The sequence below is a fragment of the Vicugna pacos genome, chromosome 14 (genome assembly GCF_048564905.1).
Source record: "Vicugna pacos chromosome 14, VicPac4, whole genome shotgun sequence".
Taxonomy (NCBI): domain Eukaryota; kingdom Metazoa; phylum Chordata; class Mammalia; order Artiodactyla; family Camelidae; genus Vicugna; species Vicugna pacos.
The window spans coordinates 625,855-640,622 of NC_133000.1; the positions used below are offsets into that span (position 1 = coordinate 625,855).

General features: G+C 43.2%; 1 protein-coding gene across 16 annotated transcripts in view; it reads left to right on the plus strand.

Moving 5' to 3' along the window:
- Positions 1-14,768, plus strand: part of ZMYM2 (zinc finger MYM-type containing 2) — a 93,719-nt gene that overhangs the window by 56,884 nt on the left and 22,067 nt on the right. For 12 of the 16 annotated variants that reach the window (XM_072975939.1, XM_072975937.1, XM_072975934.1 and 9 more), the window contains 10 exons: positions 443-572; positions 1,239-1,354; positions 2,349-2,520; positions 3,536-3,661; positions 4,447-4,541; positions 5,698-5,866; positions 6,088-6,239; positions 10,162-10,276; positions 10,868-11,119; positions 11,408-11,528. In XM_072975939.1, the coding sequence (XP_072832040.1) occupies positions 443-572; positions 1,239-1,354; positions 2,349-2,520; positions 3,536-3,661; positions 4,447-4,541; positions 5,698-5,866; positions 6,088-6,239; positions 10,162-10,276; positions 10,868-11,119; positions 11,408-11,528 (1,448 nt within the window). Of the gene's footprint in view, positions 1-442; positions 573-1,238; positions 1,355-2,348; positions 2,521-3,535; positions 3,662-4,446; positions 4,542-5,697; positions 5,867-6,087; positions 6,240-10,161; positions 10,277-10,867; positions 11,120-11,407; positions 11,529-12,807; positions 13,674-14,768 lie in introns of those variants that run through there. The other 4 variants (XM_072975951.1, XM_072975940.1, XM_072975949.1 and 1 more) reach the window with 1 other exon arrangement.

Sequence of the window (14,768 nt, forward strand, 5' to 3'; positions counted from 1 at the left end):
TTGCAAATTTAGTGCCATGTAAAAGCAGTTTTTCCAGTAGAGGGAGCTAGAGTATCAGAAAGCCATAGTAATTGCAGGAACTTTTTTCTTTACAGATAAATTTTAAAAAGCCAAATTATTTTCAGAATTCAGTTTAACTGCCTTGCTATTTTACTTAAAAGTGAGACTTTTTACTTTTTTAAAAGAATATGCTGATGGTATCTTTGAAAGACACACCTGTGCAGAAGGAATGATTATCACTGCTTTGCCTGTGGCTGGGATAGATTTGTGTTCATCTCCCAGATCACGTCTGTGGCTGACATGATACATCTCGTGTGTTTTGAGTATATTCTTCCACTTTTGTGTGTTCCCTTCGCTGGACCTAGAAACAAGATATTCACTAACACCAGAAAGTAACACAAATTAAAGGAAAATTGAAGTGTTTCTCTTTGCTTCTCTGTAGGGCTCAGCACCTCCCCCTTCTCCGACCCCCAACAAGGAGATGAAGAACAAAGCGGTTCTGTGCAAGCCTTTAACCATGACCAAGGCCACTTACTGCAAACCCCACATGCAGAGCAAGTCCTGTCAGACGGGTAATTGCCCTCGCTGAGTGGGATCCCTGCTTTTCTCAAATCATAGGCTACAGAATAGAGGTTTTTGGTCACTGTCGTTTTTCTGTTCATTTTGCTTATCCAGTTTTAGACATTGCCGTGAGAATACAGCATATCTTTTAAAATCATTAGTGAAGATCAATCTCTAATAAAGGCCCACAATACAAGTTAGTTCACAGAGATAAAACGCTGTATCAGAAATTTTGTGGAGCTGAGAACCACTAGAGTTAAAGTGCTCCCTCAGAGAAACCCAGCTCCCGGAGGGCGGTCTATAACGTAACTGTTCCGTTGCCTTGTCAGAATGAGATGAAATTACTCAAATACGTATTTTCATCAACTTTAAATGTTAGCTGTATTCTAATCGTTTGATTAAATAAAACTTTTTGTGGCGGGATATCTGGTAGGCTGTTTTTAAAGGACGTTTTCTTTCTATTTAAAGAAAAAGGTCTTAATTCTGCTTGTGCTCTCTGCAAGTTAGAAGAGCTGCTTCAGTCACTTTTGTTGTTTTTAGCTTAACCGCATTGTGTGACACCTGAAGTTCTCTGACACGGGTCCCGAGGCCCTCAGTTTCTCGTGACCACACCCAGACTGAGCCCTGTGAGCAGGTGCCGCTCGCTGACGCCGCCTCGGGCCCTTTTATGCTTTCAGACGGCGGCTGGAGGGCGGAGCGCGTGCCGGTGCCCGTGCCGGTGCCTGTGTATGTGCCGGTGCCCATGCACATGTACAGCCAGAGCGTGCCCGTGCCTACCACACTCCCCGTTCCCGTAAGTCAGCCCTCAGCTCCCCACCAAGCGGTCAGCGGGTGCCGGGGGTGGGGCGGTGTGGGTGCAGTCACTACCTGGGAGGCTGGCTGAACGGAGGTGCCTTGCCTTCTGCTCAGTTAACTTAGGGCCGGCGGAGCGTCTGCCGGAGGCTACCTTGTGTTTAACCAGGTACGTGCTCTTCCTTGAGTGTGAAGTTTAGCAGAGGTCTGTGTCACTTTACACGTGCCGTGTTCGAGGTCATTTTAGGAAGAAGGATTTGTGAGCTGTGAGGTGTAAAACAGAAACACGGAATAGAGTTTCATGTAAAGCGTCACCATCTGCAGTGCTTGGGGCACCGCGTCAGGGTGTGGCCACTGTAACCCCCTGGCGGACAGAAACACCTCAGTAAGCGCTTGGATTTTGATTTCAAAAAGTGGCTGCTTAAATTGTTCCAGACTCTGGGTGCAGGCAGAGAAGCTGCCTGCAGGGCTGTCTTCTGAGCACGTTTACCCACCAGCACGAGGGCCTCTAGCCTCATGCAGCTACTGGGCCGTGGGCAGCGTGTGCAGCGTGCTCATTGAATTTCCAAGACTTGGTGTGGAAAAAAATAAGATCTCATTGTAGATCTCATTTTAATACTGATTATATGTTGAAATTATAATATTTTGAATGTATCAAGTTAAATAAAATGTATTACTAAAATTGAAAAAAGCTGCAATTTTGGCACTTTCTTTGTCACAGTTGACATCTCAATTTTGGTTCGTTTTTTGGGGGCAAGTAATTAGGTTTACTTATTTATTTATGTTTTTTGATGGAGGTGCTAGAGATCGAACCCAGGACGTTGTGCATTCTAAGCACGCTGTCTGCCCCTGAGCTATACCCTCTCCCGACATCTCAGTTTTGATGTGTATTCTTTCCAAACAGTATATAAAGTAGATCATGTGTCAGGGTAATTTTTAATTTGCAGAAATACCTTTTAACGTATGAACCTAACAGTTAGTTTTTGGTTACTTAGGTGCCGGTTCCCGTGTTTCTGCCCGCCCCCTTGGACAGCAGTGAGAAGATCCCTGCAGCAGCGGAGGAGCTAAAAAGCAAAGTTTCTTCAGAGCCTCTCGATACAGAGCTGCTCACGGTGACAGACGTGATGACCGAGGATGAGGGGGGAGCGGAGGGCGCCGACGTCAACAGTGAGCTCGCTCTGTCCCACTCGTGAACCATGTCATGCTGGAGCAGGGTTGTGGCTGTCCCAGCCTGTCCCGGGCCCCCCCCCCCTCCGTGCCCCACCTGGCGTAGGGGTGACACAGGCGGGCTTCCGACTCAGACCTGCCGCACACAGCTGTGCCTGGCTCAGGCAGAGTCTGTACAGTCCCGGGTGAATTGTGGGCGGGGTCAGACGCAGAACTCAGTTTTCTGGGCATTTGTAACTATCTGAAGCCCTGTCTGGACCAGGGCCTGTCCTGACTCCTGCTGGGACAGCGCTGGCCAGGGGCCGCAGCAGGACCTGGGTTCAGTCTCTGCCTCTGTCCTCCAGGGACACCCAGAGTCTGTTGGCTTCCTGACCCTCATCCGGAGTGCAGCACGGGCCTGTGCGTTCCCTGCGTCCGTGTGGCCAGTTCTGGGGTGGGAGGTGATGTTCATGCGCTGCAGCCAGCAGGATGTCAACACAAAGCCCTCCTGGGAAGGTGTTTTGTCCAACCTTGGTTTCCTGTGTGTCTATTTCCCACCTCCACCCTCGACTTGGAAAGATGCCTTTCTCACTGTGGATTGTGATAGAAAAATGCTTAAAGAACTGATCAGAACATTAGGATGTAGTTGCAAATAAGCGTGAATTGAATGATGTGGAAAATCTAGGTTACAGTTCAAAAAGAAGGTTGAAAATCTCAGTTATCCACCCTCATTAGTTTATTTTTGACTAGATTGCTTTTAGGAATGCTCTAGAGTTGTTTTACTGCGAAAGCATAGTGAAGGAGGGGCAGCCGCAAACTCGCAGGATTAAAGGCTTTATGTATTCATGAGCATCGAGTAGCAGTGCAATTAATAGTGCACAGTTCAGCGTAGCTGCGTGCCTTTGTTCCTTTGGTGACGTGTTAATATAAATATTCTTGTTTTGCATTTACAATTAAATGGCCTTTGCTAGATTAAATATGGGTACTGTTGGAGTTTTCCGTTTTGATTTCTAATGACACTGCGGGTTGGTTACAGGTGTGATTATGGAGACAGACGTAATCAGTTCAGACCTCGTGAAGAGCTCTGACCCAGAGACACAGTGCCACGTGCCCGACGTTCCGTACGAGCCTGACCTGGATATTGAAATAGATTTCCCCAGAGGTACCGAAACACTGTTCACTCTTTCAGTGTGAGCATGGCTCTGTAAGTTAGTTATGGAGTCGTAACCTTGGGTGCGGTCGTTAACAATCTAATGTTCGTGTCTTGCCTTCATTGGTCTTCCTGTCTTTCCTTTTTCACTCAAACGTCAGCACTTAACTTCTGAATGAAGCATATGATTGAACTGGAAGGACTTAAAAAGAATGTCTCAGAGTAATAAGAAACTTCCTCAAAGTAATTTGTTGTAGGAACTTTTGAAGATAAAGAATAAAGAAGTGCAGGTGTCTTTTTTAAAACTTACATAAAATAATGTTAGTATATTTCTTAAAACTTTTTTGAAAATTAAGTTAACCTTCAAAGGGAAAAAATATTTTCGGGTCTTTTGTTGTAAAAGAAATGTGTTCTGTTTTTCATTATATACTTTCTTAACCTATTGACAGCTAATAAGCATATTGAATAGAATATAAAGCATTTATTTTGGAAAAGATTTCATAGATTGAAAAATTTGTACTGAGACCATGTAGATCTTATCACTGAATTTCAGGTTTTAGTAATTTTTCTATCACACATTTCCATGAGAATTCCGTATTGATGATCATTATATGTATTTAAGAATCTGAGCAGGCTTCATCAGAGCTCACAGGCCACGTCAGTTGCAGAAAACTGTCCTTTCCCTGCCATGCACGGGCTGCCCTGGGCGCGGTGCCTGTCCACATTCAGTGGCTGTGTTGACATAATGCAGGCTGTGCCGTTACCTTGAGGTAAAGTCCTTCTGATTCCATTGTCAGCTGCAGAGGAGCTTGATGTGGAAAATGAGTTTTTATTGCCACCTGTATTTGGAGAAGAGTATGAGGAGCAGCCTAGACCTCGATCTAAAAAAAAGGTATTGGAACACGACACACCCTTGCCTTCATGTCGCGCCTGTGTGTGAGCAGAGGGTAAACATGTGTGAGCTTCGGTTGTGCCCGAGAGTATGGGAAGATATTTTGTTTTCCTGGTAGAGGTTTTATTGTTTCATTGCAGTGATAAAAATATCTTCTATTTAGTTGTAATTTCATAGAAGAGTGATTATTATTGCCACTTAGTTTTTATTTTTAATTTTATCCTGATAAAAGGTTGACATTGATAAAAAGTTGACATAGTTGCTAAAAAAGCAAATTCAGTTCTCTGACAGGAATTCAGGCTGTGTTCTAGGCAACTGATCTTCCTCTGGGGGTTTTGATGAGGTCGAGGCACACAGCTGGTCATGGCTGGTCTCTGAAGCCTCCCAGCACAGAGGATGTCAGGCCAACAACTTTCTGTATTTCTGATTTCCAACATAAATGAAGGTGTTAGGAACAAAGGATGACTTTCATGAATCTTCTCTTAAAGAAAGAAACTTGAGAGTGAGTACATGCAGTGGAATGAAGCTGGACTCTTACTTGACGCCACACACAAAACTGAACTCAAAATGGTTTAAAGACCTAACTGTAAGAAAGAAAGTTACAAGACGATGAGAAGAAAACAGAGACTCAGTCTTCATCACCTTGGGTTGGACATAGTTTCTTAGCTACGACACCAAAAGCACAAGAACAGAAGGAAAAAATTAATGAATTGGATGACACCAGAATTTAAAATTTTTGTACAGCAAATAATGCCATTAAGAAAGTGGAAAGGAGCTGAGAAGTTATTCCTGCTAAGGTGCAGTCATCAGGAAGGTCTTCAGTTTCTCTCAGATTTATATGTAGAACCCTGCTGTGTCTGATTATTAGTTTATTATTTATGTCTTATTTTTATTTTCTCATCATCAGTGACTCTCAACTCACAGCAGAAGTTAATACGATTTTGTTGTACAAAGTAGTTTACGCAGAAATACGGCATTCCTGGAGAGAGGTTTCAGGAAATGTAGGTCGCTATTCTCAGGTTCAGAAATGCCAGTCAAGTCGAAGCACATAAATGTATTTCTCTTTAATTTGCATTTGTTGAGAGACGGCTTACGTCAAGTCATGAAATAATAGAGGCTTAGGAAAGTTTTTACAATGGTCTTTTCTCACTAATAGGGAGCCAAGAGAAAAGCGGTGTCAGGATACCAGTCTCATGATGACAGTTCTGACAACTCAGAGTGCAGCTTTCCTTTCAAATACACGTATGGTGTCAACGCATGGAAACACTGGGTCAAGACCAGGCACCTGGATGAAGATCTTCTGGTATTAGATGAGCTAAAATCTCGTAAGTGTTTTGATTTTGTTTCCCCTATGTCCTATTTAAAATCAAGATTTTTGTTACCAACTACTTTTAATTTTAAAAAACATGAATATAACTTAAAACATTTTATATATAAATGTGGCTTTTGTTTTACTTTTAAATCTCTATATAGAGTATATTGATTTCAGAAAGTTTCTCAATCTTAAGACAGCAAATAATGATTATTTTAAATGTTATTTTTTTAGCTAAATCAGTAAAGTTAAAAGAGGACCTCCTCTCTCACACCACTGCTGAACTTGACTACGGGTTGGCCCATTTTGTCAATGAGATCCGACGGCCCAATGGAGAAAATTATGCACCTGACAGCATCTACTACCTTTGCCTTGGGATTCAGGAGGTGAGTGATCTCATGGCTACTTCTGAGAGAAAGGTGGTTGTGGTAGTTCTTGGAGAGAAAAATGTTTTGCTTCAAAAATAAGGGCAGGTCTTACCAAGAAGGACTAAAGTAATCTGTTTGAAAATACTAGGGTATAAAGGATTTTCTTAGCTACTTTGTATTTGGGTGTTTCTGCTGTAATGTGCTATGTTCTTAAAAATCAAGTTCTCCAAAACCGTGTACCAGAACCAAAAAGAACTTAGTGAGAAACGGTGACAGGCCACTCAAAACTCCGGCATCTTTTGTAGCAGGACTAGCTTTTTGTGTATTTATTTGTTTCTGTCTCTCTATTTATACATGTATATGTATTATAAAACATACACACACATCATATCTAGGTTGACAAACTTGTAAACAGATAAAATGTCTTCCCTCTGCAGAGAGGAGGGCTGTTTCATTATACACTTCTGAGGTGTTTCTAACTTGCTGCATAGTGTAACTACTCATTAACTACTCATACTCTTTGGAATCGTCTTATAAAAGAGATCATTCTTTTTAGGGGTTTTAGGTAAACTTCAACCACATGTCTGTGAATCTTGAATGAATCTGTTTTCCATAAAAAGCATGAAGACCTGCTCTAGATAATGACTTCTAGTTCTGAACAAATTGTACAGGTTGGAGCCCAGAGGTCAGAAAAGATTTTATATCCTTTGTATTTTTAAATGTGGTAAATTAGAGAAGATCTTTTTATGCAGAGTTTTGTTTATAGGCCTAAAATTAAATGTTACACTGCTAACAGGTGGTAGATACTAAAATACGTTACTGAAGAAAACTAAAATTGTCTTAATTTGTATTTTACTTACATTGTCTTCAGGACAGAGATTTGCCTAAGACTCAGCAGGGGTGGGGCAGCGTGCCACGCGGCTGTAAGCTGTGTGTGCAGGGGCAGAACATTTACATACTAGAGCCGCAAATGCCGCTAGGCATTTGAAAGCTAACTGGATTGCATAATGAGTGGTTATAAATTATGTCTTTAAATAGGTTCTTTTTTCCAGTTTTTTTTATTGTGGTAAAATACATACAGCATAAAGTTTGCCGTCTTAACTAATTGTAAGTTCTGTGGTGTTAAGTTTGTTCATAATCTTGTGCCGACACCACCACTGTCGGTCTTCATGACTCTCTTCCTCTTGAGTTAAACACTCACTCACTCATCCTCCCTGCCCCACTGCTGGCGCCCCCCAGGCACTACCTGTGCCCGAGTTTGCTCTGCCAGGACCTCGCCGAAGAGTTTCCTTTTGTGACGGGCTTATTCCCGCACTCAGCACAGCGTGCTGAAGGCCAGCCAAGCTGCAGCGCACGTCAGAATTCCCTTCCTCTCTTTGGTAGGCTCTTTGTGTACTGAAAAACGCTTCCTCAGAATTTTTTTTACTACTGAACAGTACATTTAAAAATGGTCAATATGGTAAATTTTATGTTCTGTGTATTTTTACCACAATTGGAAAGACAGTTGTTTTACTCGTAATTGGACAAATTTTCACAGACTTGATTTAATTTTTGTTAAAGGCTGTCTGGTGTTTTTAAGCAGCTTTAAACATAACCCTCAATGTGGTGTAAACGTAAGAAAGGACACTTCCCACAAGTCACTGCGGTCGGCACTGGGGGGCGTGCGCAGCAGCAGCAGCTGTTTTGGGAGAATGCGCGTATTTTTTGTCCACTACTGATTTTGTTCACATCTGACAATAAAAACAAGATCCTGTGGAAGAAGGATGACTTCGTAGCTGTGTGTGCAGTGTGTGCAGAGCAGCTCTGTGTGTGCAGAGTGTGTTGGGAGGATGGAGCAGTGAGCTGGGTGTGGAGGGTATTGAGGATGGTTGTCATCCTGGAGTCTCACTCCACGTGGAGGGCCCCCTCCCTCCCTCCCAGAGTAGCCGGGCTCTTTCCTTGGGGTTACTTAAGGGAAGACGGTTGTTTTAGGCATTCACGTAGTAGGGAAGCATGTGAGGAAGACGGAAGGGAAATTCTGTGAGACCTATGGCCATGTGGTTCTCGTGTCTCTCGCCCAGCTGGATTAGCCAGGAGTGTGTACCTCGATGTGTTTTCATGAACAGAGCAGAATAAAGCACAGGGAGCCATGTTACACACCTGGTGTCTGTCTGTCCTTCCCTCTGATTCCCGGTCTGTGCGTCGGCCCCCTCCAGGGCAGCTGGGACCGACCTCACGTTCACACTGCCCTGAACCTCGCCGTTCCAGCAGGGCGAGTGCGCCCTTTGCTCGGTGAAGTTTTGCTGTTACAGTGTGCACCTCCCTCCCCTCCCCAGATCTTACGTGATTGTCACCCTCTTATCTGCAGGGACCCCACCCCCGGCCCCCCATTGGGCACCCGAAACCTGTGTGTACCATGTCTTTCCCTCCACACGTGTACCTGTGATAAAGTTTTGGTTTGTAAATTAGGCACAGTAAGAGATCAACAGTAACTAACGATGAACTAGAATAATTGTAATAATACACTGTGGTAAAGGTCACACGAATGTGGTGTCTCTAAAAACTCGCCCTGCACACGTGTAATGCCTTTTCCGTCCTCACTAAGCACTTGCACGCACTGTGGCTGGAACTTCTGCAGTTCACGGTGTGACAGCGAAACTAGCCTGACTGCGCGGTCCCCCAGCTTCTTAGCACCCTTGGCGACATGCTGGTTTCTCTCCTCGCTAAGCCCAGAACTCTTACCTTTTCACTTAAAGGAAGCACTTTGCGTCCTGCCTGGAGTATCTGAGTTGCCAACTTCACTCCTTGTGCTTTGGGGACCGTAAGTAAAATTCGGGTCACTTGAGCACAAGCCCTGCGGCACCTCGGTGAACCTGATGATCTACACGGCTGCTCAGTGCCTGGCAGGAGGGACGCCCTGGACCACGGGAGGATCCTGTCCCTCCTGGCGGGACGGAGCAGGTCCGAGCGAGGTCTCATCAGCTACTCAGAAGGGTGTGCAGTTTAAAATGTGTCAGTGGTTTATTTCTGGGATTTTCTATTTAATATTTTTGGCCCTTGGTTGACAGTGGGAAACTGAAACCATGGATTTTGGGGGTGGGGGCACTGCACCTTTTTCTCTTTTTGCTTTTAGTCTTTTTCTGCTTTCTCTTGAATTATTTTTCTGTGATTCCGTTTATCTCCACTATTGGTTTATTATTTATTCCTCTTGAATTTTCAGTGGTCGCCGTAGGCTTGTCGATGTAAGTCTTCAGCTAATTGGTACCTGCCTTCACATGTCCCCCACCCCGCAGGTCCCCCATCTCTGTGCTCTCGCCGTGTCACTTACATGTTGTGTCACGTTTCCCCCCTGCAAGTCCCCCGTCTCTGCTCTCGCCGTGTCATTAACATGTTTTTGTCTGTAAACCCCTTGGGCACGGACTCTGCAGACTTTGGTGTTTAGGTCATTCTTTCACCACTGTCACTGTCAAGGTTTGTCATAGTAAGTTGTCAGATCAGAAAAGTGCCCTGACTCACAGAGCGTGGAGCGGAGGAACAGCATGAAACCACATAAGCTGCACAGGGGCCTTCCCGCCGGGCAGCGCTGCCGCCCCGCCCGCCGTCGTCCCGGGTCATCACGCTGACTCTGAAGTCCTGTGTCGTCTCCTCTGTGCCTCACGTGAGCTCTGGGGCCAGATATTCTGTTTTTATCCAACAGGTTGAAGATTGTCATCATCTGGTTGTTACATTCTGAGTTCTTTGGCATGTACTTCAGCTTTGAGCTTTTTAAGCAACCGATTAATTGGTGACTTATGTTTCTTTGATTTCTAAATATGTAAATAAAGCCAATAATCTCTCATATTTCATTATGCCAATAAATACTGAGACATAAGACATTTGTTTATTCTTTAGGAAATACAGAGTATACATAATATATAAATAGCTGATTTTCCTTCAAGAAATTTTTTTTTCTTTTTTTTAGTACTTGTGTGGTAGTAATCGAAAAGACAACATATTTATTGATCCAGGATACCAGACATTTGAGCAAGAATTGAATAAAATACTCCGAAGTTGGCAGCCAAGCATACTTCCAGATGGTAATGCTCTTTTAAATGAAAGTGTTGCTAACTTACTATTGGGATTTTAATTTTTACAGAGTATATTAAAAATAAATAGGAAAGAATTTAAGTTAGCGTATTTTTCAGAGTACTTATTCACGAATGCCTCAGTTCATCTTCTGTGAAGTTAGAAATGAATATGGTTGATCGCTAGTGTTTACGAAGAACTTTGTAATGAACGTGACCCGCTTTCCCTGGAGGAAGAAGCTGGATGCTTATTTCTTAAGCTCCCCAGTGGGAATTCTGTAGATTTCTCTAGGAAGCCTCTGTTCCAGATGTGTAAGAAACTAGTTTGTGAATGGCAGTCACCAATTTTTTTCAGGAAGCCTCCTGCCCGTCGTCGGCTTGCCCCGTGGGGAGCGCAGACCCCGAGCCCCGGGTGCTGGCGTGGTCGGATGTGTCCCCGCCTCTGTGTCAGCACAGGGCCGCGGGTGGTTGTGAAGGTCACTCCAGGCTACCTGGAGTGGGTGGAGGATTAGAATAGGTTTGTTCTTGAACTGACTTAATTTCTAGGTGACTGAATGAAACTTACTTGCTGTAATTCTTTAAAACTATTTCTTTCTATTTAAGGGTCAATCTTTTCTCGAGTTGAAGAAGATTATCTGTGGAGGATAAAACAACTAGGCTCCCACTCTCCAGTAGCTCTTCTGAACACCCTCTTCTACTTTAACACTAAATATTTTGGCCTGAAAACTGTGGAACAACACTTAAGACTTTCCTTTGGCACTGTGTTTAGGCATTGGAAAAAAAACCCCGTAACAATGGAAAATAAGGCATGTCTTCGATACCAGGTGTCTTCCTTGTGTGGAGCAGATAATGAAGGTAGGCAGGCCTTCACTCTGGGATTGTCCGGCAGGGCTAGCCACACGCTGCCTTTCTAAAGACCACCTGGGTCACTTGTTAGCAACCTAAGGACTGTCGTTTTCATAAAATAAAACATCCTGTGTCGTCTTAAAATTAGGAATTACCAGAAGCCACAGCTTAGAACTCTGAAGGACACCTGGTCCTTCTCTCTGAGGTAACAGATCCGAGGAGTCAGTAGAGTGAGTGAATGCTGTCATGTTTCTTCAAGATTGGGCTTAGAAAGTTATGTAATTTCTGTTTCTTAAGATAAAATTACTACTGGAAAAAGAAAACATGAAGATGATGAGCCAGTCTTTGAACAAATTGAAAACACAGCCAACCCTTCCAGATGTCCTGTGAAGATGTTCGAGCGCTACCTGTCCAAAAGGTGAGTGCTGACGGCACTTCTCTTTGAAATGCTGTGAGTTAGCTGCCTTGAATTCACTACCAAGAGATGACAGTTTCTCCACTGATGTTTTTTCTAGATTTCGCTCTCTTCTCACCTGTATCTAAGTCCATTCACCTACAACTTTTTTTGCCCCATTATTATAAAACACCCAACTGATGCTTCATATTTTAAGATTCAAGCATATGTTAAGAAATCGCTCCTCACTAACGATGAAATTATTAGTGAAACCACTACTGTTGTAGAGGGTCACTAAGTATTTTAGGCTTTTTGGGCCGTGGAGGGTCTGTTGTGGCCGTTCCTGCAGTGGCAGGCGGAGAGTGAGCGCTTGGGACCGGCTCACCTGAGGCAGACCAGGTGGACGGGCGGTGGGGCCAAGTCCCTAGATGGAGAGGAGACAGCCCTTCAGAACGTCTGAGGGCAGGAGCACCTGGAGCTGTCCTTCTTCCTGTCTGATACCAACAGACGTTTAAAAACTTTAAGCCGATGAAATTTTTAGAGACCTACGTTATTCTGCACTTGCTTGCTGACTTAGTGTGCACCGTCTAATTTTTGAAAGGTAGACATGGGCTCAGGATGTGTTTTCTCGCATAAAGGGCTTCCTCAGTTGTTTTTGTAAGTCACACCCCGGTTAGCTCTCAGGACCTCAGGAACAGTGGTGTCACCCTAGGAGGTTGTCCTTGGCAGTTGGTGTCCCCGTGCCAGTCTGGGCAGCCCTGTTGCCTGCAGCAGCACCTGAGTCTTCAGTGGTGGCAACTGTTGGTTGGTTGGAAATGCCTCTCTCAGTATAGAGTGTTATTTTGAAACAGAAGTTTCTTTTGTGCAATGCTGTTCAGTACTCTGATTTTATACAGTGCTATCGTATTTCATCTATGCTAAGGAGTATTTTTTACACTGTACGCCTCTGAAGCTGGGATGCAGGTCACAGCTGGTGCATCTAATTAATTACAGATACAGTTGGCAGTGCCTTTACTTGTTTCATGGCAATATTAAAACAGTGTTTAAAAATAATGTTTCTATTGATGGTGCCTTGGATTCAGTGAAACACCGAATTTAAAATATGGTGGGAAAATAAACTTTTATTGCAGAAATTAACTTTCAGAATGTAGCAGTGATAGAATATTGAATGTAGGGAAAGAGGCATGTGATCTGACCACACAGTGTGGTTGGTAGTAGCAAGACTGTTCCTGGAAGGAAAAAAGAAAGTTGTGGGGAATTTTGTGTCTATACTATGAAATTGACTTTCTCCTTTCTCCCAAAGTCCACAGAATCTTAATCAGAGAATGGATGTTTTTTATTTGCAACCAGAATGCTCTAGTTCTGCAGATAGCCCTGTCTGGTACACGTCTGCGTCACTGGACCGAAACACCTTGGAAAACATGCTCGTACGGGTTCTTTTAGTAAAAGATATTTATGATAAAGACAATTATGAACTGGACGAAGACACAGACTAAAAAAGGAACGTTTCAGAAGCAATCGGGATAAAACAGCATTAGGTAGTCATGCTGCTAGGTCTTCATTATGGAAACATTTCAAGTTTACTCCTTCTGTTCTGAGTTTTGTAGCATTGCACCCACACTGGGTACTACCGTGTAAATAATCTGTGAGTGGGAGCTGCCCCATTATTCTGTGTAGTGGTTTTAGGACACTTACAAATGCATTCAGATTCTTTTTTTTTATTATTATTTATTGATTAGGTATGTTTGTAACTTTTTACATTGGAAAACATGAATGAGAATGTGCCATGTATAATTTTTCTTGTAGTAAGGAACATCCATCTTGCACAACTCTGCTGTTGCAAAGCTCCCTGGGAGGGGCTCTTCTCCTGGACTCCTCACCAGGGGTTGTGTGTGGGGAGCGCTACTAAACCTGAGAACCTGCAGTGTCTTTCAGAATTTTTAAAATAAACTGTAAACTACTAGGCTGGGTTTTTTGTTCTGTTCTGGGGGGGGGTGTTTGTTTTGCTTTACACTTTAGTTACTGAAGCCTTACAAGGTTCTGTAGAGAGATACCATCTTCTGTACCAAAAATAGATGAGAGAATGCTGTCAACGTTGGTGTACTGTACTGTGAATCTCTACTGGGAAAGAGCTCTTTGTTCCCCTTATTAAAACCTTAGTGTCCTTTTCTCATTTGTGGCTTTCTGCATCACCCCAGACAGTAGTAATTATGTTATATTTATATATATGTATGTGTGCATATATGTATACATATGTATGTATATATATGAAGAATGATGTTGAAAACATGATCATGGAGACGTTTTCCTTGTAAAAATGTCTGATGAAAGTATAAAATTCTGTTTTCTGTGTCAGCCATAGGTATTCAAAATCCCCTTTGTTATGGAAGTTTGTTTTTCTCTCCCCTTTCAAGGACACAGATCATTTGCAGTATCTGGTGGGCCTCTGAAACCTTACCAGTTCCTGAGCGTTCTCATGCCTGCCCTCGGGTAGGACGGAGGCACACACTGGGTGAGATTGCGTGTAAGAATGCCACTCTGGAAGCAGTTACAGTAAGACAGCATCTGCTTTACTGTGAAGATCACCAGTGTAGCGGCTGGTACTTTAGGTGGCTGGAGGACAAGGAAACAAACTGATGGATAATGTGTATCTCAGAGGAACTTGGTCGGATGTTAAGATTGTTTGGCTTTTACATTTTAATTACTTCTTATAGAAGGTTGCATTAAAAACTTTGTATTTCTGCATAGCAATTTATCCGCTCAGACCTTTTCTTTTAGGACAAGGAAGTTTACTCAAAATCTCTCTAACGACCGAGAAAGTGCTAGCCGCAGTTGTGAAGAAACCCTTTGGCTGACTTCACAGAGCACGTGTGTGGTCATGTTGTCTTGTTTCTGGTTCCCAGGTCACCAGAGTGACGTTGTGTTTGTAAACTGCTGGAGGGAAGTTGGGCCTTTTCCTCAGTGGTTACATAGTGTCCACACATCCCGTAGGTATTTCTCTTCCTTGGGATGAATGTTAGCATTCGGAAGAAATCTTTCCAGTCACAATTTGGAAAATTTCACGAGTGTAATCACTGTATAAGCAATAATTATCAGAAATATTTTGGGCAGAAAATTATTTTATAATGTTCTAACTTGTTTTATAAGTTTGAATAGCATTCTGTCCCTTCATTGATTTTCTGTCAATTTGTTAATCAAACTGACAGCGGCAAATCTGATGCTGCTCAGACTGCTTATTGTCTGTTTAACGACGTGGGTGACATT